We start from the raw sequence: 26,617 nt of genomic DNA on the forward strand, positions 1-26,617 counted from the left end.
CAGCGACTCCCTTCCCTCCGCTGAAAAAATGTCATAAAAGACTGACAGTCGTTACGCCTTGTTTGTTGTAGAATGAAAAGAATGTACATTGTACAGTATACAATACCCTTAGTATTCTACCATAGAACATGATTTACTATGACCTTACTGGCGTAACGCTTACGCGTATGAGTATTGTAATAAAACGCCATTTCATATGTAGGTAGTAATAATAATGCCAATCGATTTTGATAAAAACACATGATGTTTCAACGATTTTTAAAACATGTTAAACATGTATATAATACGCAAACTATACACAAATTAATCACATCATGCGCTATTTGACCTGATACTTTTTTATGTTCCGGTCAGGGTATTGAAGACACTGCAAGAGACCGTGGGCCGATCATCGATATGTATAATATATAAGATTCTTTAAGTGCCCGAAGCTTCTCAAGTGCTCCAGCGGAAGACTTCATGACGAATATTAATTTATCTTCGGTACCTCATAGAAGGATCGGAACAGATAATCACCGTTTCAATCGCCACAAAGACTAAACTATATATTATATATTGTAGCGCCATGGGTGGTGAACGAATTATAGTAATATAACATCGCACACACCACTACGCGCACTAAGACGTGTCTATACATCGTCATACCTATCCATACCTACAACCCATACAGAGGCGTAAGTAAAAGAGAGTATATTATAAATGTGAGTAGTTCAAAAATTCAATTACTTATCGAAAGTATGAATCTCTCGAGGGTGACACTATCTCTATTTGACTCACAAAATTATACTTTGCACTACACAGTCGTTTATGGAGATTTACCAGCAAACCCGACGCGTGTTTTAACAAAAATTAGTCCAATATATAGTCTTATAAGTAGATACTTATCGGAAAAATAAAACTTAACAATACTTCTTTTAACTACCCAATTATAAACACGTGTAGCATGATTTAAAAAAATTATATTACTTGCGTTTTGAGTAGACAATAATATATTCGTCACGGATCACTTCTGTCTTCAGCAGTTTATGTGAACCTACCACGTTATTTGTATATCTGTTATAGCACGATAACAAGTTTGAAAATTTCTTTGTATCTAAATCAAAATAATTAAACGTCTGTTTTGATGATACGATGTTTAATGTATATTTTATCGTACTCGTGTGGTCTTAATACTCCATCAAAAAATAAACAAAAACGTAAAAAATTATGTAGTATAATGTTATGGTATTATTTATTGTCGAGCGCAAATTTCGACGTATATACCAAAGAAAAATGAACCTGAAAATTGTTTAGCAATTCGCAACCAAGTTAGTAATATTGGTTTCTATAATTTGTATAATGAGTAGACAAAATATAAAAGTATTATTATACATATATTATGTTTGAAAAATTTGTAAATTTTATCTAGCTAAGAGGGAGGGAGGGTTCAACCCCTCCTATACTGCATTGTCTATCGCGAGTCATTTATTATGTCTGCAGGGCCGATTTCAATATACGATGAGTACGTAGGTATTTAGGAAATGAAATTCTATTTTGAAATCGATCAGCAGCCGTCACCGCCTCCTAATGTATACAATATCATATCGAAAACGAACAGCACGGGTGGTAGGTACTCAGTATACTTACCGCACGATATGCGTGTAAAAAATTATTGATTCGGAGGAGCACCTCCGCCGCCGATGGTCCTCGTGTAACCCCAGCGGTCCCGACCATTAGTATCGTATCCGATAAACGAAAACAATCCGTGTACCTACATAATATGATATTAATGTTATGTTTTATGACAGTTGGAACCGGACGCTCATTCGTGTATAGACGTGTCCTGACGCTTGACCCAAATAAGATTCGTATAAAAGGTTTTATTACTATAACGTCGTATCACAGTGTTGTACATAAATATCATTTTTTTTTTTCAAAAGTTACAGTAAACTACATTACCATCCATCGTCGGCGTAACCTGTTTGGCTGTGTTATATATTATAATATCGAGTTTATTAATATATATTTCCTATACGGAATACACAATTTATCGTCGTTATGTCGGTCAACCGCACTGTAAAATAATCGCCATCATCAACATTTTTCAGTTTTCTGCTATTTCGTTTTTTTGACCGGTACGAAACATATTTTCACGTCAGAAAATCGTTACATCCAAAAACGAAAATACTAATTATACTCACGCGATACACGCGCGCTTCGTTGCACGTTTGCCGCAAAGGGAGGCGATGTTCCGGTAAGAATCGTTCTGTTCGTCAGTGAACATCTGACGGCGGCGGCTTGCAGAGATTCAAACACGCAGCACTTACTTACTGGAAAAACCTACTTTACTGATCTCATAGTTATGCAGCGTGTGCGAGGGGTTGCACACTTGTACATAAAGACTACAGATGAGCTGTTTATTTCGTCAACTGACGATTTAATGTTCGTCCATTCGACTGGGGGAGACGTAGGGCAGCATTTCGGACACGTCATTGACGTAAGTGTTATCGCCGCATGTTTCACATAGAGATAAGCGAATTAGGTTTTAGTTTGAAATCATAGGAAATACAAATGAACGGAAAAAAGGTTTGCGTCGATGTAGATATACAACACGTCGTATTAACAAAGAAAATCAATTGTTTTTAATATTATTTACACACAACAATACATTACTATTGAATACTTAATGCTAAAAATAGTACATAAGTGATATTATTAAAATTATCGCTACAGCAATTACATAATACAATAAATTATATTAAATCCAAATAGTATTATGACTTAATATAAGTATGTATAATAAATTAATCTAACCCGTCTATGTATTATAAATAATACGAATAAAATAATGGTTTATTAATTTAACTAAAAGTATTATACATATGTACATAGGTAAACGTTATTTTATGTTTTTATCGACATAAAAAAATGTTCTTAATTACAATCAGTCTACATCTAACAATTAAATAATAAACCTCAATAAAATATATTATAAATTTATAAATTTACAATATAAGAGGTTAACCCCCCCTCCCACCGATAAAATATTATTTAAACATTTGTACCATCCTCTTATTAATAATGCGGGTCGTCTTCAACAACGCGGTGGATTATATAATAATAAATAAATAAATAAATAATAAACATCAATGGATATTGCAATTTGCCCGGCGCATTGTCAGTCTAGCCCGACAATGGAAAAAACATAGTTTGTTTACAATAGACTTAAGATATCATAATAAAAATAATAATAGATAATATAGTAATTTAATAATAAAACTAATAATTCACCGGTAGGTGGTACTGCCACTGAACGTAGTAGCATTTATAGTACTTCAACTCGGGAGTTCTAAGCGTGCGCGTCCGCCGTTCTCGATGAAATTTTGCCTAATAAATATCACACACTATTGAAATATATTCGTGGTATAGAATTTTGCAGTTAAAAAAGAATAGATATATTTAAGGCATCATCCCCGACGAAAACGAAACGAAGCATTGGTTTTATTGTTTTCCAATAACAGAAGACGGAAACACGAAAACAGTTTTCGTAACAGCGACATAATGTGATATTCGTGAGCAACCTAACATTTAATACTAGTCACGGAACGAAAGAAATATTTTAACCCGAAAAATCAATCCGACTGAATAATAACGGAATTATTGTTATTTTGCACAGAGATCGATTCGACAACGTATCAAGGCACGCGGACACGTACGTACACATACGCATCGCTTTGTACGGTAAACAGGCTAGTCACGTCTTCGGAGACGTTACGATATTATATTATATAGGAATGTGCTAATAACAGTGTTTTTATTTTGTCGGAACGAAATGATATAAAAAGAAACAAAAATTAAAATCTCACGTTAAAAAAGTACAAGAATAAATTCGTCAGAAATAAATGGTCAGAAACCGTCTGTTGAGGGACTTTTGCGGAGAAAAAAAATAAAATTACGATGAAGATCGCCGTAATTTATCACGATATATACAGAGAGATGCCTTTTAATGGTTGGAAGGTAAAAGAAAAAGTATAGCGAAAGACGTAGAAGAAAAAAAAAATATAAACGGTTTTTAAATTACTTGTAAAGCGCGTTGGCCTTGACCGAAAGCCCCGCGGCGACCTTCTCGATGTTCTTGGTCAGATTTTCCATTTTCCTGATGGTGTGTAGTGGTATGGCGGCCGGCATTGGGTGCGGTGGTATCCGGGATGCTGTTGGCATCGGTGGGTTTGGTCTCTTGTTGTTGTTGTTGTTGTTGTTGTTATTGACGGCTGCGGCATTGGCCGCGGCGGCCGCAAACTGCGCCAAATGCTGTTGGTGGTGCCGGAACAACAGCACCGACGGGTTAGGAATGTGTCGGACGGCCTGGTTAGGGGGCCCGTGTTTGGGTTTCGTGTCGGAAGCGCGAGACGCCACCGACGATTTTAAAGGTTTGTTCTGAGAGGCGGCAGCGACGGACGCCTTGGCGAACGAACCGGAAGTCGGTGGTACGGGAATCCGGAGCGGTACATTTCCGTTGTGACGTTTCGGCGAACACGATCCGTTTCCGCCGTGGTTGTTGTTGTTGTTGTTGTTGTGGTGATGGTGGTTGCTATACCGTTTCTTCGCGTCCTGTTGCTGCTGCTGCTGCATCTGCTGTTCTTTACTAGACGGCGACGGCGATGAATTGGACATCATGTTTCTAATGTGTACTGCGGTGTCCGAAAGTGTCATCAAGTTCCGCATGCTAGGAGGCTCGTATTGGCCTCCACCACCGTTTGCGTGTGAGGACGATATACCCTTGTTGTTGTTGGTGTTATTGTTGTTATTGTTTTTGTTGACTGTGGTATACTGTGGCCCACCGTCTTTCCTGGACGATTTTCCGGACAAATCTAACGCCGAGTCGTTGTGAGATCCGTTTTCCAACGAGATCGTCACGCTTGTCTTAATTTCTTCGACTTTGGTACCGTTGCTGTTCCCGTTGTTGTTGATGTTGTTATTGTTGTTGTTGTTGCTAGGACTTCGATTTTGCGGTATGATGGTTATCGACGGTTTGGCAGATTTTATGGGAATAACCGCGGGCACTGGCTTCTTGGTCTTTGGTCTAGGTGGTGCGGGTTGTTCTTCGTGCTGTTCTTTGGGCTTGGGGCTGGATTTGGGAACTTCGACGGTTATTGGAGGAGTAGTAGGAGGACCATTGACACGAACAATTTCCAACGATGGTCGTTTGTTTTCATAGTCATGATTACCTGTTAACATGAGCGTCTTGTCCTTTTCCATCTTCAACTTTTCTTCAGCTGTTATAATGCTGACCGTGATCGACGACGGAGGCATTATGATCATTTTGTGTGATGGTTCGGCGTTAGATTGTTGTTCTACGGCCGGTTTGGGTTTGGTTCGTATAGCTCGAACTTGTTGCAATGGTTCCTTAGCCACAGCCTCACATCTGGGAGAATCGACTACGGTCTGTGAAGAAGATCGAGACATTTGAGATTTTCGAACATCTCCGACATTCTGCTTTTCTTCCGGTAATTTAACTTCTTCCCGAGATTTTTTGGGTAAAGCAACACTGTCGCAAGATTGTTCCGAGAGTACAGAGTCGTCTTCTTTGTAAGACGATCTGCCAGGGGATGACACAATCGAGGACGCTGACGAAGCGCTACCGTTGTAGTGTTTGGTATGCCTGTGATGTTTATCGTCCTTGTGTCGATATCCTGGCAATGTGTTTAGTTTTACCTTTAACTTCATTATATCTCTATCAGGTGAGTGTACGATGGTAGCTGACGGAGGAGGTGATTGTGACAGTCTTCGTTTGTGGTGATGATGGTGTTTTGCTTTCTTACTCTTTCTTTTGTTTCGTCCTTCTGATTTCCAATGCTTTTCTTTAACTACTTTTTCAAATTTTTCTTCTTCAGGAACTTCCTCAATAGCTTCATCGATAACAAACATTTGACTAGTCGTTTCGTCATTATTTACTTCATCTTCGGATATATTTGACGATATCCTTAAACGACCGATGTCATCATCGTCATCTTCCTCGATAATCTCTTCAATATCTTGTTCATACTTAGAATAGTCTTCATCTGACTCTTGGAAATCCTTATCCTCATTTTCGTTATTATTGGTTGTACTTTGTAGGAGAGTGTCAAACAGGCTCTTTTTTGGTTCTGGTTCTTCATCAGAGATTACGCGATCTCTCTTTCTCTTTCGGTAAATCTTTTCTGACTTCAGTCTTTCAAATAAAGGCTTTGAATCCAAGCTTGTGTTTGAATCATCGCCGCTTTCAGAAATACTTTTAGATGACAAAAATGGTAAAGAAGAGGCTACACTGTGCGAATCTTCGTCCATATCGACATCTTCGATCAACTCTACTTCTTCTGTAATTGGAACAGCAATAGTAGACTTTTCTAGGATTTGGAAACATAATTCCATCGGTGCGGTCTGGAAATAATTAATGAAACTATGGAATCTTAATATTCAAAAACCAAATCGACATAAGTCGAAACTAGATAATACGTATAAGTACAAATTATAAATTAACTATATTACCTGTTTCCATTCGAAGCAGTATGCAATGTCTATTAAAGATAAATCATCGGATAAATTTTCAGAAGCATGAAAAATGTCCACCTGTAACGTAAATTAATCAAATTACAATAATTTATCTCTATATATTGAGTTAAATTATTTATTTGTTTATAAACACTAGAGACTTGATTTAAATAAATTTTTCTACATGAGGAGGCATGGTTTACTTAACCCTACATTGCACATTGTATCACCTGTGATACAACTAAAACATATAGTGATTACTGCTATTTATCAACAGTTAATATGTTGGTAGTTGTCTTGTTATCTTTGTTATATATTTCTAGAGATTATATTATCTATACTTCTTAACCGCCAAATTGAATGATACCACGATTTTTGATAAAATTAATCAGTGATAAAAAATCTAGAATAGTGATTTTTAAAAATCATATATTTTTGGTTTACAATGTTATTGAATGCTTAAAAAATATTTATAAATTGTGTATAACATCTGTATTTAACGTTTTTGTTGTTGAAACCCAAATTAGTAGTAAGTATACAGTTATTTTCGGATGTTTTTAAATGTATCACCTGTGATACACTGTGCAGTAATGACATACTTGGACTTACATATTTACCTATATTTTTATAATTGTATTATTTATATTTTACAATATTATTTTATTTAGAAATGAGAGTATTAAAAAAAGGCTTAACTGATGAGGAATTAGTTGAACTGTTAGATTGGAATATTAGTGATGATGACCAAGATGGGTCTGATATAGAAGATTTAGATGACTTAAGTAAATGATTTATTTTGTATTATATTTATTTAATTTAACTTTAATTTTAATTGGTGTTAATTTAAATTATTTAGATGATATTGTTGAATTGTTTGATAATGATGAAATTCCTTTAATAATAAATAATGACAATGAAGTTACAAATGACTTAGATATTATCAATTTACCAGTAGATTTTGGTGAAACCCAGCTAGATTTTACTGAAAGGTCAGAAAGTACTTATAACTTACCTACTGAAAATCAACCAAATAATGTAACCATACAAAGTAGATCTAAAGATGAACAGAAACTTTTAAAAAATAAATTATCAAAATTAAATTGGAAAGAACCAAATTTCTGTCCTGAACCATTTAATTATGTTACTTATATGATAAGTATATTGTTTTTTTTAAGGATGTTATTTATATAAAAAGTTTATTGTTTTATTTTAATTTGTATTTGATTGAATAAATTTCATTTTTTTCATTTAACATGTATTTTTATAGCCAAACACATTATATTAAAATATTGGTATATATAGTATTTTTCAAGTCTAAGCTGCACAGTGTATCATGTATGATACATTTAAAAAAGATGGATTCCTGTATTCAAATTTTATAATTAGAAGTTAAAAATATTTTTTTGGAGTTATTTGACTCATATTACATCAGAAAAATATTTTTTCAAGTCAAAATTTGGATGTAAATATTAATGTGTGCATTGTAGGGTTAAATTAAAACTATGAAAAAAAACAAATTTAAATTTGTTGATATTATATATTTAAACTTAATTAAATACACTAATATATGTATTCATAATGAAAAATAATAAATGGACATTGGATAAAGTTACAATGACTGTAATCTACAATGTGGACTATTTACTCTTAATTTACATTTGAATCCCTACATAATAGATGCGTACTTAATATTTATAAATTTATTACCTGGTGTTGGTCGGTTAAATTATATTTCAGTATTAAAAACTTCTTTAGGTGTTCTACAGTAACAGCAGCAGGACATTTGAGGAATTTTTGATGAGCAGCCTGTCAAATAAAAAAAATGTATTCAACAATACTCATTAGACAAAAGTAAAAATAAATCGATACAACATAATACAAATCCCAAAAAATAACACTACATAACAACTCAATTTATTTACCTTTAAATCTTGGTTCACTGCATTATTTGTCTCGTTCTCTTCAATATCTACGGTTTGAGAACTGAAAAAAAAAATAAGATAAGATAAAAATGAAAATGGATTTGTTTTTAGTTTTGAAAACAAGATGTGTCGAGGGTTGAAACCTGTAATTTTGATGTTTCAAACGACCAGTCATTTATTCCTTGGGGGTTAAGGACCATTACTATATACTACAAAAACCCACGGGCTTATCAATATAACAAGACTGGGGTTGAAGATTTCAGTTGACTGCCCACGACCACTACATTTATTGCATTTCCGGTTTTTTACGCACGAACGAACATTACATTTCCCTTGTCAAAAATAACTTGTGTGTACCAATAGCGTAAATATTCTGTATTAACACCTATTAGATTAGTTTTAACTCAACCAAACAAGTATGTAAGTAAGTAGTTATGAAGTACAAACACAGTGTTATTTATCAAAGAGAGTCAATATGTATAAATTACTATGATGCAACTCACCCATCCAACCGGTCTGACCAAAGAAAAATAAAACAACATATAGCGTTCAATAATGTCGTGATGTACATACATATTTTTTTAAATTTTTTATATAAAAAAAGCAATTATTTAAGTATTACAATTCGGACTGAGCATACATTATAAATAATAATAAAATTGACGTGTAAATGCATAGCTTAAAGGCATAATATTGTAGTTAATAAAAACGTAAATATATCGGTACATATTAGATCTAGGTATTAATCTAACTGCCCCTCGGGTCAAAATAAACTAGACTACTGTTCTGGACCCGATAAATTACAGACGTTTATCATCTCTATAACGTTGGCACAACGCTCCACTCAGAATAAATACATATTTGTTTAATAACGTAAACCCAATATGTTTCGTCCACGATATTATATATATATTTTTATACACGCACAGTAACCCCTCAGTACATAAATTGCTGACATCGTCATCAGAGGGGCGATGTGTTCGATTTTTTAAAAACAGCTCCCAGAGGGTTGGAAGACTTTTAATCAAAACGCATATATCCGTATCAGTTTAATACCATCACTACGGTACTACTATAGCTACATCCATTATACTTTTTTCACATTTTTAAATCAAAATCTGTCACGAAAATGCTCTGATGGGATCAAAAGTTTAAATCATTGAAGTGTCGACACGTAAACTCATTCACACTAGATAAAATGAATTTGATGAAAGCGATGAAAAAAAGTAGATATATACCATAAATGAAGCGGTTCTGGAAAATAGTTAACTACAATTATTAATTTATAGGTATTAACCTAATATGTCAAGGCGACCGCGATACCTTGTTTATAAATTAAGAAATCTCCTTTGAAATATTTTCAAAAATATATTTATATAATATCTGGTCAACTATGTATTGGATAATCTATATTTTAGATGTTTTCAATTACATTATAACTATAGTCTACATTTAAAAAAGTTACCAGGTATCATGTATACCTAAATGTTTATATTAGAGATAATATATAATAATTACGTATTCAGATACGAAACTCAATAGAAACGTTATTTTTTATTCACTAGAATATACACTAGTCACTCATTGTTTACGCTTTAAATTTGATTAATGGATTCAAAACAAAATCAACAATTTGCAGACCATATAATGATGCGTTTATTGGTAATGGGCCAGTTATTGCGTATTTCATTTTTTTAATCTGGCCAACCACCAAAACTTATCACGTTCTATTTGCACCTAAACGCGTGGCTTAAGACAACCTCTAAAATGCCATCAAAATATATTAACTGTTCGTCCTAAATAATTTCCCTACAGCAAGATGTCAACGATTAGTTTTAGGCTATCGGCGGCCACCGCACTGTACGCGACGACCTCAATACACCGAGTAGGTACGCGTGTCTCATTCGGGATTCAATAATATAGACAGTTGCCGAAGCGTAACAAATAAAAACCTCGACGATTAACCGGGCAGTGACATTTAGCGAACAATACTTGCACAAGAAAACCCCGACTGCGAATTCGAGATATTTTTTATTTGTGTTGAGTACTACAAGTTTACACCTACTTGTTTCCCCGTGTCGGTAATTTATGGTATATTATAAGAGTAAGGTTAACGTCCGCGCGCACAGATTATACTCTGTATATTATTGTTATTAATTATTAAATATCTATTAGGTATACATTACTATATTATATATATATAGTAATCGATCGTCAAATTTGCTCATAACACACTATATGAGCACTATTATTTCAAAAGGTCACGATAACATTATTGACTTGTGGCTGTCAATTTATAATCCCGCACCAAAAATCATCTTGACCTAAATCTGAAAAACGTTTAAAAAAACAGCCTCCGATCGAACAACGGACCCGTAGCTCCGTAATTGTGTGGGGTATTGTAGTTTTCCATTTCAGTTTTCAGTACAAACGCAAATTGAAATATCGACGGAAATTATGGACACCCTTGTTATTGCACGAACTGCAGGAAAACAGCATAAACATCGCTATATACAAGTCACGCGCCACTTGACCCTCGACCAGCGCGAGAAAACCGTTTATTGTTGTAAATTATGTTTATTATAGATATTATGTACGTATATATATACGAGGTTTGTTGTGGGCACCGATTCACTCATGACACGCTCCGTTTGACAGTGCACGCGGTTTGCGTACGTTTTTCCCCCTCCTTTGTGTTTCCTATACTTTGCGGTCACAGTACGAACGAACATAAAGGACCCTTTACTAACATAGGTTTTTTTTTTTCAATCGTATTTTTCGTCTTTTTTGTCGTTGATTTTGTTTATGCTCGTCAATAGTCAGTTACAGATACGTTCACGTCGTCTTCATAATACACAAAAATCGTCACGAATTAATTATGCATTGGTATTATTATTATTATTATTATTATTATTATTTTTTTTTAATCTCAAATAATAATAACCCGCGGTTTTTGTTTTACTTTGAATCAGACAGTATCCGTTGTATCAAAAACCCAAATAATGATAGTAATATTATAAAAAAATATAATGTTTTCTAGTCCCGTATTGGTTCCAATAATAATCGTCTGAATACTAACATTTTTAATAACTATTTTTATACAACAGAAGTTAAGTTCAAAATAATAATGAAATGCACAACAAAAATATCAAATCAAAGGGATTGTCTATAATTAATCCGTATAACTCGCATAAGTTTAGTAAAACGATGTTTAAATTAACCGATTGGGATTAGGACATGCGAAGGGGTGAATCCTCTTACGAGTCCAGCGCCCGTGGTCACTGCTGCAGTGTTTGATAACACTCTGCTCGAAATAAAATCCAGCCACACGCTATACTAACCACAAGCATAATTTATATTCCATAATCAATAGTGAAGGGATAAGACGGTGTAGGTATGTGATTAAAGAATAACGCGGTAAATACCAATATAACATACCTAATATCTATTATCAATAAATATAAGATGTGTGTACGTTATTTAGAATGTTGGAAGTTCGACCGCAATATCGCATAAAGGTCTGTCGTTGTGATAGCGTACGACGATACAGTCATAAACTTGTTTATGCATTTTTTATTTAGTATACAGCATTACAGCAATGCGGACGAAAGTATTTACTATGCATTTTTGTCGTAAATACGTACTTTTTTGACTAAGAAACTTGAAGTGAAAACAATAACTTCTATCCGTTGTGGTGATATAAATAAGAATTTAAACAAGTAAGACATAAGAAAATACAAGAAAGGTATTCGATTTAATCTCACACATACTCGTACTTTATTGCCACTATAGATATAGATTTAACTTGTATCTAATATGTTGACAATTCTTATATTTTATTATTAAATTTAATTGTCGACTTTGTTGATGTTATCGTTAAAACTAAATGTATTATGTAAGTATATATTTATATTGTATATCTTTACAATAAATATAATTACTTTCCGATATCATCGCATAATATTTTCATATATAAATCGCACATAATTTATTACTGTTTAATGTCTATCAAACATTGAAGTGGACACTCGAAATATTGACGATTGACCGTACTTGATGAAAAGTAAAAACGGCCATTAATGATTTATCGTTATGCATACAATTTCAATATTTTCTCCTCAAATTATGCATATATATATTATACAACATAAAAAAAATAATACATAATGAATTATTCTATAATAGTTTAACGATCCAAACTATGGATATAATTATATTAAATTATTAAGTATAAATCAAACAATGAAAAAAGCAAATACCTGTAAATATTATATTTTTAAATGGATATAAATGTATCTTTTATAGTCTTAACCGTGGGAATTATTTTTATTTGATCTAAAGTAATCGATGCAAACGGTCATTTTTAATCATGTAAGTTAAACTATATGTTACAAAATTACGACTATACGAGATACATAAGCACCGCAATCAGTATAAACTATAGACTACAAGATGTGCATAATTCCACAATGTTAAGATATTTTTAATTATAACTGCACCACAAAACCACGTCTTGTGGTGAAAGTCCTCCGGCACTAACGATAGACGGACGTGGGCGGGTAATCGTTATTTTTCACAGCAGTCATGACGTGTAGTCTGTTGGAGCATGTGTCCTGGGCCACATTTTTTATTGTTTTTGACAGACATCAAATTATCAGACCCACCCCAGTTATTCCTATGGGTCATTTCTATTCTTTATTCATACACGATTATTGGCTTTGGACCAGTATAGAATGGATCAATTGGATTTAATCCACATGACGTATATTTATTACCTAGGTGTATATAACGACAATGTATTTTTTTTATACATTTTTATAAACAAAAAATTACTATTAAAAAGTAAAAGCGTATTGTTTCTATTCGTATAGGCTATTTAACACGGTCAATAATTTATTGAAAATATAAGTAAACGTAATACGGTTAAAGGTTTAAAATCAATTTCTAAGAAATTGTATAATATAAGGTGATGGTGTCATGGTGTTTGGGGCATCATTAATTCTATTATTTCGATAAGTTTTGTTTTCAAAGCAGTCTTTCGGTGTACGAAAAATATATTTACCTTGTGTCTTCAATGTGGTACTGCAATACGAGACTGATGAGGTCGTCCGGCGATAGATACAATTCAGTGTTCGGTAATGCTCTGCGGGCCATCTCTTTGGCATGCAGCCCGGGAACGATTTTGTACACAAGTCGTTCCAATATCTTGTCCCGTCTGCAAACGACAACCAGGTTAATACGTCATATTAAAAAAATCACAGCGGTACAAACACAATCAACAATAATAATAAAGTTTCGTACCTGATGCTCAACAGCGGCCGGGTCTTGTGCAGTTGCACATCGCATATCGGACAGAAACGACTCGTCTCCAAGTACTTGACAATGCAGGACCGGCAAACTGTGCAAAAACAAATAGATGCCATCAGTATATAAGTATAATTTTAATAATAAATGGGGTAACGTTTGTAACGGTGACGACAATAATATATTGAAAACACTGACGGTACAGAGCGTTATTTATAGTCGTTCGTATATAGAGATGTAGCGAGCAACGTCTATTTATAATACATAATATACGTCGTGAATGGTACACCCTCATCGTGTGTATACTATCATCCCAAAAAGATACCGCTAGAAACCGGCATGCAAGCCCTCCCGGCAATATTATCGTACACCGTCTCGACGTGTGCGATAAAGAAAACATAACGCACCCGCTCGCGTTAACATAATATCCTCGAGTAACATTATTACTAATTAGTGCATAACTTTGTGTCGTACAGAGCTCGACATGATAATAGCAAGCTTATCGGCGAAACGTCGTGAATTCGCGGCACCCTATACACTGCCCGACCTGGAACGATTGGGGACCTCTTTGTTTGCCCAACTCCTGCTGGATAAAAATAAGTCATCGGTGTAAAGTTGTAAAATTAAATTCACGATTGACGGAAATCCGTTTAAACGAAAATACTATAACCACCGCGGTGTTGCTGTTGCACACTAATATAGTAACGTATACGATGGTATAATGAATTATATATTATGCAATATGCATTATAATTTATATTACGACGAGCTGCACTGCGCAGAACGCACAGTCGTCGATGACGAGATCGTTTGAAACGAGAAATTTAACAGAACGTATATTAATTAAAACACGCTCAAACAACTGTTTGTCACGGTTATTGAATTACGATTTTATGACGGCATATACGCCATACGGACAACTTGCACATAGAAGTTCGGACGACATGAGACGCGATCCCGCGGGATTCCGAGTACGACAGCGACATCGATATGTCGAGAAGAGCAAATCACAATAATTGTACCGGGGTCTGCCTATATAGGTATAGGTAACCATAATTAAAAATGTTTGTTGTAAACTATCGTCACGCTTCGCGGTTCACGTGACCACGTCGTAATGTACGCGTCTATCGTTCCGTCACACGAGTATGGAAAAGATATTACTAAATTATATTACATAGAGTTGACAAAATATGAGGGACATTTTGAAAAATCATATTTATTGAAAAAGATAATTGCCTTATAAAAATTGTACGGTAACCAATCAATGTAAACAAGACATTAGGAAGTTTTTTTGAGAGAGAGAAGTAACACCTCTCTATAAATGATCGACGTGATCCCTGCTAGACACCTTATTATAACGACGAAAATTCGGCTTGGCAAAACGGCAACTACAATGCACAAACACCTTCGCAAGTCATAACTGTAGGCATTGCACGTATCGACCACATTGCTTACTTCCCGCACTGTGTTCTTTCGAGCCGCTTCCCTCCAAATTTTTGGAAAACCTGTATTGTTTTTTTTTTTTTTTTTAGAGTAGTATAGAATAATATACCTCGGCAATCGAAGTCCACACACGCGATAACTGAATACGATTAGATCCGCGGGTATACTGTGCACATTACAGCAGATAACCTATTATAACAATGCAGCACATGATAATTGTGGATTAAGTACCGCAGAAATAATGAGACATCGATAACGCGATGACGTTGTTATCATGTATAACATTTCGTGTTATATGTGCCGGCGCGGCGTGTATAAATGTATAATATTGTTATCAAGTCGTTCCACACATAATATAACACCCCATAGACACTGCTGCAGAGTATATATATATTAACTTCCGGGATAATATAAATTACGTGTGCGCGATGTCTGTGAGTTGGTACAAAGCTAGAAAATCGTAAGAAAAACTACGCAAAATTAATGAAGGATCTAAGTGTGCAGTGAGGAACGATAAACAGAAACTATGTATATTATAATATCATCAAAGTCGCTGCAGTTGAACGATCGGAAGATCGTTGGACCGTGGGCACATGACCTTGGCGGGGTACTATCAATTGAAAAAACGACAGAATCCGAAATATCTTCCTTTATTTTTTCCACCTGCAGTTACCAAACGACGCAACGCGCGATCATTAACAGCAGCCGCCAACATCATAGGCATATTACGCGTGCGCTGCACAACGTATTAGGTATAATCCGAGATCGCCGCGGTGAAATTAATGACATTTTTTTTTTTTTTGGCTTATTACTACTGCTGAACTGCTTTCATTTACTTTACTCCCTCCGTTGCTATCGGCCACCCATCAAACGTTATGAACAACATTTTTGATCATTCGTATATGATGCGTCGCAATCTCGAAATGAATACACAACGCTAACCTTTTGCCTCGCCGTATACGAAAACAAAAACCAACTCAATTCCTACCCACATTGTATAGGTACCATTGTATATCGTTCCAAATAAAAACATAAGTATACGAATATGATGTTATTAAAAACCATACATTATATACGTTTGTGTTGAATACAATATACCTAGTGCAGGCAGAATACAGGCACCAACAATGAAATTAATTTATGCACTGCATGAATTTGACCTTAGTCGTGAATACCGTCGTGGCGTGTTTTTTGTTTTGTTTTTGAAACAGCTTAAGTATAGAAATCGCTAAAGTTGTGTGTATTGTACAACGCGAGTATATTACGAATGACGAGGATACGGTGAGAGCCGTGTTTATACTGTATACAAATGTATTCAAATTAACGCTGTTAAAACCGTTTAAAATGCATACTACACGCAGTGTTCATTTGTCACAAGAATAATATTAAAAGCCAGTCGATTTTATTAATATCGCCGTACATAATTAATATGAATAGATCGCTAGAAAAATTCAAGACACAAGATACGAACTGCAGTAATTTATATCGAATGCTTTACGTGTTAAGCGATTATTTTATTACAAAAACGAATTGTTGTATAATAATAACTCGCCAAAGATCAATACAATCCGCAATAAAAATAAAAAAAATAATAAACAATGTACACCTACATGGTTTATCTTACACAGGAAAGGTTCACTCAAAAAAAAAATAAATATATATTGTATGAATTGCGTAAAAAAATAAACCCAATTTCGAAAAATGTTCGTGCAGTGCTTGCATTTGACCCATTATCTTCAGTGTGTTTCTCACGTATACATCATATAGTAATGTCGAGGACGCCGCCCTCGCTAATCGTCGGCAATTAGTGACTGAGCTATTCCAACACACACGTACGCGCGCGAGCACACACACACACACGCACACACAAACTAATATTTCATGAACACGCGCCTTCCGGGCCTGCCAAGCTCTCCACGTGCATTAAATCTCATAAATGTGTACGCATAAATTTGATAACCCTTTTTGCCATAATCCGGTGCATTTTATTATAATATATAAGTAGAGGTAGGTACGCACGACGGTGCGTATCTAAAATATAAAACACCCGAGAATGATTTACAAGTTGTAAGCTCTTCCATAGTTCATAATACAGAGAAGAAAAAAAAAATACTTACATGAATGAAGGCACTCCACAATTGTTGTAGGGTCGATATAGTAGCCAGCGCATAGGACACATACTAAATGCGGGTTCAGGCTTTTCACCAGAGTCCGAGGTGTTTCTTCTTTCATGACTGTCACTCTCTGTAAGGGAAGATAAAAAAAACAGAGTAAATATTTTTGTTAAACAAATTTGACACGTTCATGAGTTCGTGACTGTAACTCTGTACGCCCAAACAAACTATTCATAAAACCTATGTATAATATTTTTGATGATGACTTTTAAAATTAATCTAAAGCATATATTATATAATACATCGGTCATACGAAGGTTTCATCCCCGATCTATTGTAAGATAGTATATAGACTGTGGACCATAACAAGTATTCATTAGAACGTCACAATAAGTATTCATGGGGAAACTGGTAGGTAGTTTTATTATTATTATTAAGCTATGATGCAACACAAGTCACCAGATAAAAATCAATCGTAATTTGTAAATATACAAATTTTATAAAACTATATGAAAGTAATAATATAGTTAAAAACATTTTATGATATATAGTAATAAATATATATATATATTTAATATTAGCATATTTTTACAATAATTTATTATTATAAGTTATTATACATTATTATCACAAATTGCTTTGAATTCATACTTTTTAAGTAGGTCCTACTCTTTAAATATGTTATTATAACTTTGTAAAATACGTATACGTATAAAATGTATTCATATAGGTACCTAACTATACTAACTTTAAATTGTAAAACAAAAGTATTTCTAAAGCTATATATATATATATACGCACTATTTTCTGATAAATTATAATTGTTGGGTATACCTAAATGCGATTAATAACAAGGATACTATATATATATTATATAGACCGCTTTCAAACGTTCATTATTTTAGCTGTAAAAGTTTTATGCATTAAACATGTCTTAGGCTGCGCGGAAATATGAATTGATCAAAACGCTTTGATAAAGAAAAAAAACCGTCTGAATATAAGACGGAAGATTTTCTGGACTCTTTGTGCTCAGAGTAGCGGTAAGACACACAAAGACGTACACGCGAAACCCCAGGGAAACGAAATAACGAATGGGGGCGAGGCGACAAACACGACGGGGGATCAATGATTCATTTCATTAAAACGTGTAAACGATGTTCTGTATAGTGAAAAACACAAGTAGCGGTGGTTGTAAAAACATATATAGTTTAACGAACCGTTAAGAAAACATAATACATATTTTTCTTTATCGTGTATCTTTTTTTTTCTTAAAAATGAGCGCCAATAAAAAATATGTGTACAATGTACATACCATATATATTAGCATTTTCCCTTTAACTTTTTATTTTATACAATTAGTTCCCATTATATTCTTGAAAAACCACAAGCCGGAGTCTGAAATATCCCCCCTCGATCTCAGAGTTTTTGCCCGGAACCATTTTAATAATGATGATGGAACGAAATAACGAATAAATGAAACCAGTAAAATTGCTTTTGACATGTCGTTTGGAACTTGGAAGATTTTTATTACATAAAAATTACAACCCTTGTCCATCTTTATGAATAGGGTCGTTTTTAGGACATACGCATCACTGATGCATCTCACATTATATTACAATTAGATCCATCTATCAAAGTGACAGATAGACAAAAAATAAATGATAAATCCAATCATAATATTTATATTTACTGCGTTATTATTTTTTAATAAAATATTAATAAGTAATAAGTTCGTATATTTTAAACTAAAAAATAACAACCGTCAAGACTCTATGGTTCAAATAGGTTAAAAAAAATATTATACATGCGCATTCATAATCAATAATTATATGAAGTCAGAAGTGTAAAAATGTATAATAGATTAGTTATTAAATGTGCATTGCTATCGTATTTATTTGTAACATTATATAATAGTAGTTAAAGATATAAGAATATAAATGAAAAAAAAAATAAGAACATGTAGGTATAATCGACAAGTTTATATAGATATAGCTATAAAGTATAGGTACTGTAATAGGTAATTTAATTTCTTTAATAACATTAAAACAAAATCAATTGCCGAGTTACGTGGTGTTTAAGTTCCATTTGGGTTTAAACTGTATTTTTTTTTTTAACTGAAGGATAAAAAAAACCATAGAAAATATTAACTCTTCGTGTGATGCCCACTTGTCCTCCTCCTCTTCTTTCCACCTCTGCCACCACACTGCAGTGTAACAAAAACAAAACAAAATTGGATTAACGCCCCGCCGACGACGACGACGGCGCCGAGTATATAGGGTCGCAGAGTAAAAGTATTATTATATAGCCTTTTATTTAATCGCATTACCGAAGGGGGTGGCAGCCCACCGAAAAGTCGGTTTTACCTAAAATCGCTAACGCCCCCGCCGCCTGCACATAAATCATCGTTAAACGCACACGCTGTTATTGTCACCAACACTACCACCGCGACACTGCGTGGTGGTGGTGGCCTGCGGCGGGCGACGTCAAGTGACTCGAGAGAGATCGATAGGAGTTTACGCGTTATCTACGCGTCGTATTTATTATATTCGCGGTCTTCAAGTGAAGACGATAAAGCGTACATCAGGACGAGCATTCGGGGTATACGAGGGTGTGTCTACTAGAATCGTATTTATTTTTTTTTCTCGGAAAAAGTAGGTTTTAGCGCATGTAACCAGATAGTCGCTGGCCATCAGGTTTATAGTGTTTATACCATAGATAATATATTGTATAGACAGTATACTGTCTACTATAGTTACCATCATATAATGGTTGTAGTATGCGGTTGTGGTTACGGTTTACGATTTCTATATGAAACTCTATATTATTATTATTTAATATCACCAGTTGCGAGGATACCACGACCTTATAATCGCATGTGACCACTTTGGCATGCTCTTCGATCCGGTGCATATACTACTTGCATTATTATCAGTAGGCGATTTGCGTCCCAACAAAAAAAGTTCAATAAGAGTCAAGCCTATTTGCGTACAAAAGTAACTTTTTATAGCCTTGTTGCGTCGTAAAGTATAATCATAGCCAAAATTAATTATTACAAACTATTTTATAACAGAATAGATTATTTGCATATAATTCCACTAGGTAAATTTGTTTGTATTATATATTACATTATCGTATCAAATTTAAATAAATATAAAATTATACAAACTATTTACAGATTATGTAAAAAAACCATACTAAAACAATTTTGCTTAGTTCAAAAATAATAATTATTATTAATAAAAATTGATATAATCGTCAATTATAACACTATAAAGTTTTTTAAAGCAATCGGTGTTATAAATAGAACTTATAAATTGTTGGGCGACATGATCATGGTACGTATTCTTGTATCTATTTTATTAAGTGCGTAAATGCTGATAATATTTTATCGTTAGTCGCAGACTTTAACACAAGATATTATTATTATAATATTTATAGACGCAACTTGGTCACGACTATTATGGCAGGTATATGAAGAAGAATATGGTCGAGTTGTGTCCTCAAAATGGGACGCGAGTTACCAGTTGAATTTACTACCTGAAAAAATGTACTCTTTTCGGGGACGAAAGTAGTAGCCAGCCCTTTAATCGCAGTATTGTAAACGCAATAATACATGTCAAGGCCGGAAAATTATAGCTGTGTCCACGCATAATAGAAATTGTATAATGATATAAATACATGTCAATAGATATAAAAACGTTATTTATTGCACACCTATTGGCTACCACAACAATTGGGTAGTACTAAACGTATAACAATAGCAGGTATATCAACAATAATGTACTATTATATACGTTCAACAGCTGACGTGCAAGTAACCCACCCCCGTTCGCAGCGTCTGCAGTCCGAGTCGACGAGGACACATTTTCGATACGCGAAGTGTAATGATATTGTGTGTGTACACGTGTAGTGTGTATACTTATTAACCGAAACACGGTAATAGTTACGACGATATACCCACGGGAACGGTATCGGTGGCGCGCACACCGTCTACATAAAACAATATATAATAATATGACGCGGTCGGGGGGAGAGAGTTGACGACGTCGATTTATGTACTCGGAGCGCCACGTGCGATTTATTATCGGTTGCCAGCGCGCGAAATATATACGTATACAACGTTATGGTATATATGTATCGCCGAGTGTGATATACATATTATACGTACACCGTCCGTGTATATTCTCTACGACGGCAATGATATTATATACCTATCCTTCTTTTACCACCTCCGCCGGGCGCGGATAGATCGGATTGCGTCATATTAATGTATTCCAATCGTCGGTTTATTAATCGACGACCGCCGCCCCCCACACACACCTCGTCGTAGACCACTATGATATTGTTATTATTATTATATACCCGTCGCCGAGCGCGTCTTGGTCCGTTAAACTTACAAATAGCACACCGTAATTACACGCACACAACTGCAAGCACGGTCGGGTTGCCCGTCGTCCGTATAACCTCAAACGGTTTTTTTGGCGGTTGAAAAATAAACCGTAAGTCGTATATTACAGTCGTTCCGTGTGTCTCGGGTACATCAGCGCGCTCGTCATAAACGATTCCACACAGCGATTTCAACGTCAGTCGTGAACGGGTATATTATACTTGCTGGGCCGGCGATTCGTATATATATATATATACGTATGTATGCTGTGTATGCGGCGTGCGTTGACCGCCGACATCGTTCGCGCGGCAGAGGGACGGTGTTTTGAATTATTCTTTTAAATAATAGTAATAATATTATTATCATCGTTCCGCAATCGGGATGATTGGGCTACTGCTGTGGCGATGCATTGTAATAACACACACACACACACATAATAATAATATAAACCGTGACCAACACCCATGACGGCGGTCGTTCCCATGGAACCACAACGTCGGTTTTTTTTCACGTTATCCATTCTTCTTCTTTATCGTTTGCCGGTCGCGTTTCTGCTGGTGAATTTTTTGTACGCACCCATCCCTCCCCCCCGTCACTCGTACACCGTTGACTTTCCGTGTTAAGCGACGACTATGAACTGACAGTGTCTTTAGGTATACTCGAACAAGTGCTCGACAAATTCGTACAGGTTTGTACGCGAAAAACAATATTGAAATCGTTTCGTATGCGGATTCAAACTTTCGAATTCCACCTGCAGCTGCAACGGGTCTCTAAATCAAGTCTCCGGCATTTGAGCCGTTTAACGCGGCCAGCGCGAATGGCGTGATCGCAGTGTTACCAACCAGGCGCGCGTCACGTCTTTGTAGTTTCCCGCGCGCCGGAAAATTCGGCCGCCGCGTTATTGATCGTATAGCGCCCGCCGCAGCACACTTGCGCACAGCGCCCACTCGCGGAACGACCGGCACCGGGTGCGACGACTTCCTAGAGAGCAACAAGTGTGAGCGACCTTTTTTTTCCTTCGTGTATTTGTATTCGCCGGGCGGCGTAACGCGATCGATAACGCCGACGACTCGGGCGGACGGTCTTTGACTACACAAAGATGATATTATTGTACTTCCCCGAATGAAAAGGGTTTCGTTTCCTCACGGCGTACGAAACGAGTGTGTAAAAAAAAATACACTATACAACAATAGTCCCCCTGCACTCGTTCCGGAGGGTGTTTTTGACGTCGTCGAGGGAGAGGCACGACACGACACATAAATCGGTCGATCGGAATTCCGGTCGACTGATAAGACAAGTCATGTACACGCGCATCACAATGTGTACGTTGTATAATGTCATACCACATATAATATTAAAATATACGTTCGTGTGCTTATAATAATAATATGCTAAAAGAATAATAGTAAAAAACAAAACGAGATAATAATATTTAATATTGTCGTTAAATAAATATTACCTGTTATCAGTCGTATAATAATATATTATCGTAATACTACGATATATCGTAGGCAGGTATATATAGGCACAATATCGTTGTAACGCACGGCGACGTTCAGCGGCGTGACATTGCAACGTTGCCGGGCGGGCTGGACGTGCTGTAGACGAAGCGGCGGCGGCGGCGGCAACGTGGCGGGCGCGCGCACACTACACTTTCCACCACGCGAAAAGCTACGCGGCGCTCACACACGCACAATACACTGCGGAGCAGAACAGCGGCGGACGTACGGACGCACACGCACGCGACAAACTACACTGTACCGCACACGCACACACTCCACTGCGACGTGGGTTATACGGCGCGCATGCGCACTGCAACGGGACGGCGCTCTGCGTGAAAAATATCACGTACATACATACATATATATATATATATAGATATTTACGTACACTATTGCCGAGGAGCGTACTGTGTGAAACTCGCGGAGCGACGACGGTTACTCAACGCACTACGTGCACGGACGGTTAGCGGCTCTCGACTCTCGAACGGCGACTGGCGACGCGCGCGACCGCTGCCGGCGGCGGCGACGACGACGACCGCGACGGCGACGGCGACGGCGACGACCGCGTCGGTGACGGGCCGGCGGGCGGGAGGGCGCGGCGGCGGTGGCGGCAGTCGGGTCACCCCGCCCCCGCCTCCACCGTCGGGCGCATCGCGTAGTACATTATCGAACCCCTTTCCACCGGACGGCCGAGCGGGCGGCGGCGGCGGCGGCGCGGACGCCACGCCTGTGCCCAATGGTAAAGCCGGCCGTGACGTCAGCTCGCGGTGGGGATACGGACGACGGTGTGCGTGCGTGCGACGTACCCCTCCGCCGCGTTTGGTCGCCGCGCACGATCGGCGTGCCTATAATAGTAATAATAATAATAATAATAATATGTTTTTCGTGCCGAAGAGATGATTTTTCACGGCGCGTCTGTCCCACACCCGCACACCCCGTAGGTTCACCCCTTAGCCGAAATCCACCCCCTCGCGCTCACCATCGCCGTTGCTGCTGCTGCTGCTGCTGCTGCTGCTCTTCTCTCTCCTGCGGCGGCGGTCGTCACCCTCTCGGTCGAGCCGCGTGCAGCAGCGATGGGGCGCGCGCGACGGGGATGGATTTAATGGCGTGGAAGGAGGAAAATGAACGGCGCGCGATATATCGAATCGTTTTATAGGGGTTTTTATTTTATATTTGTTTTTATTTTTATTTTTATGTCGAATACACGCTCCTTTTGAACGCGCGTGGGCCGGAAAAATAAGATTATTCCGATCGTATTTATACCGAAAATACATATATGTGAAAGCCTAACGATTTAATATAAATAAATTTATATACATATTAACATATATATATATATATAACAGACGGACTTAAAGATATGTGATATATTATAATGTATGTATGAAAAATGTTGACTTCATTATTATATTAAATTGTTTTCCACTCTCTTTATGATAATATTATGCCACTGTCCGCCGAGTATAGTATACATGCGGATATCCATCATATTATATATGGTTATCTCGTCTTGGCGTAACTGCGACAGTGGATTATATACCTAACTTGCTACAAGAGTTAATAGGTATTCACTATATATTCATCAGTTTATCTTATTATAACACATTTGTATACAGTTACGTAGTATATACGGACGTTTAAACAATGAATAAATAGGAACCTTTATCTTGGTTAATATACTGCATTTAGTAAGTACTTATTAGATATACTTTTAAATATAACAATATTCACTACCTATACAAAAACGCTACGAGGTATATATAGGTATTGTAAACAATTTTATAGTCGTACATAGATAATATTTTCATCTACATATAATGGCGTCTAAAAAAGAGTTACATCACCAGCTGTTGTCTTTTGTCTATATATTATACACAATTATATAGTCAGCAACTATATAGACAAAATTATTGTAGTGTTTTTAGTTTTGCTAATTTATATTTAAATGTGCCTGTCATATACATTTTATCTATATTGACTGCAGCACTTATAAAACAACGCGTATATATGAATAAATTATGTATAATGGTTAAATAAACTTGCGATTTTAAGTATCAATACACCTTTTAAATTTATCAAATATCAATTGTGTGTAGGAATAGGTATATATTGTATTTACAATTTGTAGAAAACAGATACAACTTTTAAAACAACATAATATTATCTTAGTATTTATACTTTATTCAGCTAAATAATGTATAAATTTTGTTAACCTTACATATAATAATATTATAGTTTTATTTTTGTCAAAATAATTAAGAGGACATTATACCCGCATGTGCGTTGTCTCTGTTTTACAAACGTACATCATATAGTAAATATTTGCGTTCAGCAGAACACATTTTGTGATGTTATAGTTTTAATATTAGAGTAAATTTACCCATTATCAAATTTAAAGGTGAGAATATTATCTAGAAAATATAATATGCTTTTATTGATATTATCATTTTAAAGTGAGTTATATATAGCTATGTAAAATACATACAATAGTTTAAAATGTTATATTTCCTGGAGAATATTCTTACGTTTAGGCCCGTTTCATATGGGCGCGTATCATACGCGACGTATCGTACGCGCGCGTTTTCGGTTATATTGGTTAAATACATCATATACATAAAAACGCGCGCGTATATACGATACATCACGTATGATACGCGCCCTTGTGAACGGGTCTTAAATTTGATAATATAGGTAAATTTACTCAAATATTAAAGCTAACATCACAAAATGTGTTCTGCTGAACGAAAATTTGCTATGATCTACATTAGTAACATGCGGGTATCGCGTCCTCGGCGTCCTCTTAAGATTAACCAATTTCCGACATTATACTAATATTAATTAACTGTCGGTATATTAAATTTAATTAATTTCGTTTTTAGTGTTATAATGTATATTATACCTATATTTTGATAAACACCCCAATATCCTAACAAATTACAATATCATTTCTGGTTTTAATATGCGCACAAGATGTCAAATATATTGCGCATGCATTTTAAAATAGTATAATATATATAGTTGTTGTGTTGAAAAAATATGAAATAACATATATATTAATATATAATTATTATCATTTTACTAATAATACATATAGCTGCCGTTGACGAATGAGAATGATTAATGAATAATGATCAACTAATTATTTTTCTCTAAATAGTCTTAGAATTTAGATAATAAGAATAAAATTATTTGGTAAAAGCCGCATAGTTGATAAATATAGGCTATAAATATGTTAGTTTTATAATAAAAACTAGATAAATTGAACCACAAATTATCTTTATAAAACTGATACACTTATCCAAACTATATACGCGATTGCACTATGTGACAAACCATTAATTTAAACAGATAAGAATTATTTCAGGTATATATAATAGCAAAGTTCATGTACTAAATATCAAATATTCCCGACACGTATAAAATTAGCAAAATTCA

At 35.6% G+C, this 26,617-nt stretch overlaps 1 protein-coding gene across 1 annotated transcript; it reads right to left on the minus strand.

Moving 5' to 3' along the window:
* Positions 1 to 2,598: 2,598 nt before the first annotated feature.
* Positions 2,599 to 23,673, minus strand: LOC132923379 (polycomb group protein Psc-like). Its single transcript, XM_060987352.1, has 9 exons — positions 23,140 to 23,673; positions 17,297 to 17,423; positions 13,734 to 13,830; positions 13,495 to 13,647; positions 8,433 to 8,493; positions 8,218 to 8,316; positions 6,508 to 6,588; positions 4,061 to 6,399; positions 2,599 to 3,366 (listed from the first exon to the last, which is right to left on the minus strand). The coding sequence occupies exons 2-9, from the start codon at positions 17,409 to 17,411 to the stop codon at positions 3,315 to 3,317; spliced, it is 2,997 nt and encodes a 998-aa protein (XP_060843335.1). The 5' UTR covers positions 17,412 to 17,423; positions 23,140 to 23,673; the 3' UTR covers positions 2,599 to 3,314.
* Positions 23,674 to 26,617: the final 2,944 nt, after the last annotated feature.

This window comes from Rhopalosiphum padi, chromosome 1, assembly GCF_020882245.1.
Source record: "Rhopalosiphum padi isolate XX-2018 chromosome 1, ASM2088224v1, whole genome shotgun sequence".
NCBI lineage: Eukaryota > Metazoa > Arthropoda > Insecta > Hemiptera > Aphididae > Rhopalosiphum > Rhopalosiphum padi.

Excerpts from the sequence above, each read along its gene's own strand:
- LOC132923379 (XM_060987352.1), bottom strand. The coding sequence starts at position 17,411 with ATGAAAGAAGAAACACCTCGGACTCTGGTGAAAAGCCTGAACCCGCAT. Across the intron at positions 13,831-17,296 it reads TGTGGAGTGCCTTCATTCAT|TTTGCCGGTCCTGCATTGTC; the intron begins GTAAGTATTTTT and ends GTTTTTGCACAG. Across the intron at positions 6,589-8,217 it reads ATTTAACCGACCAACACCAG|GTGGACATTTTTCATGCTTC; the intron begins GTAATAAATTTA and ends TTTACGTTACAG.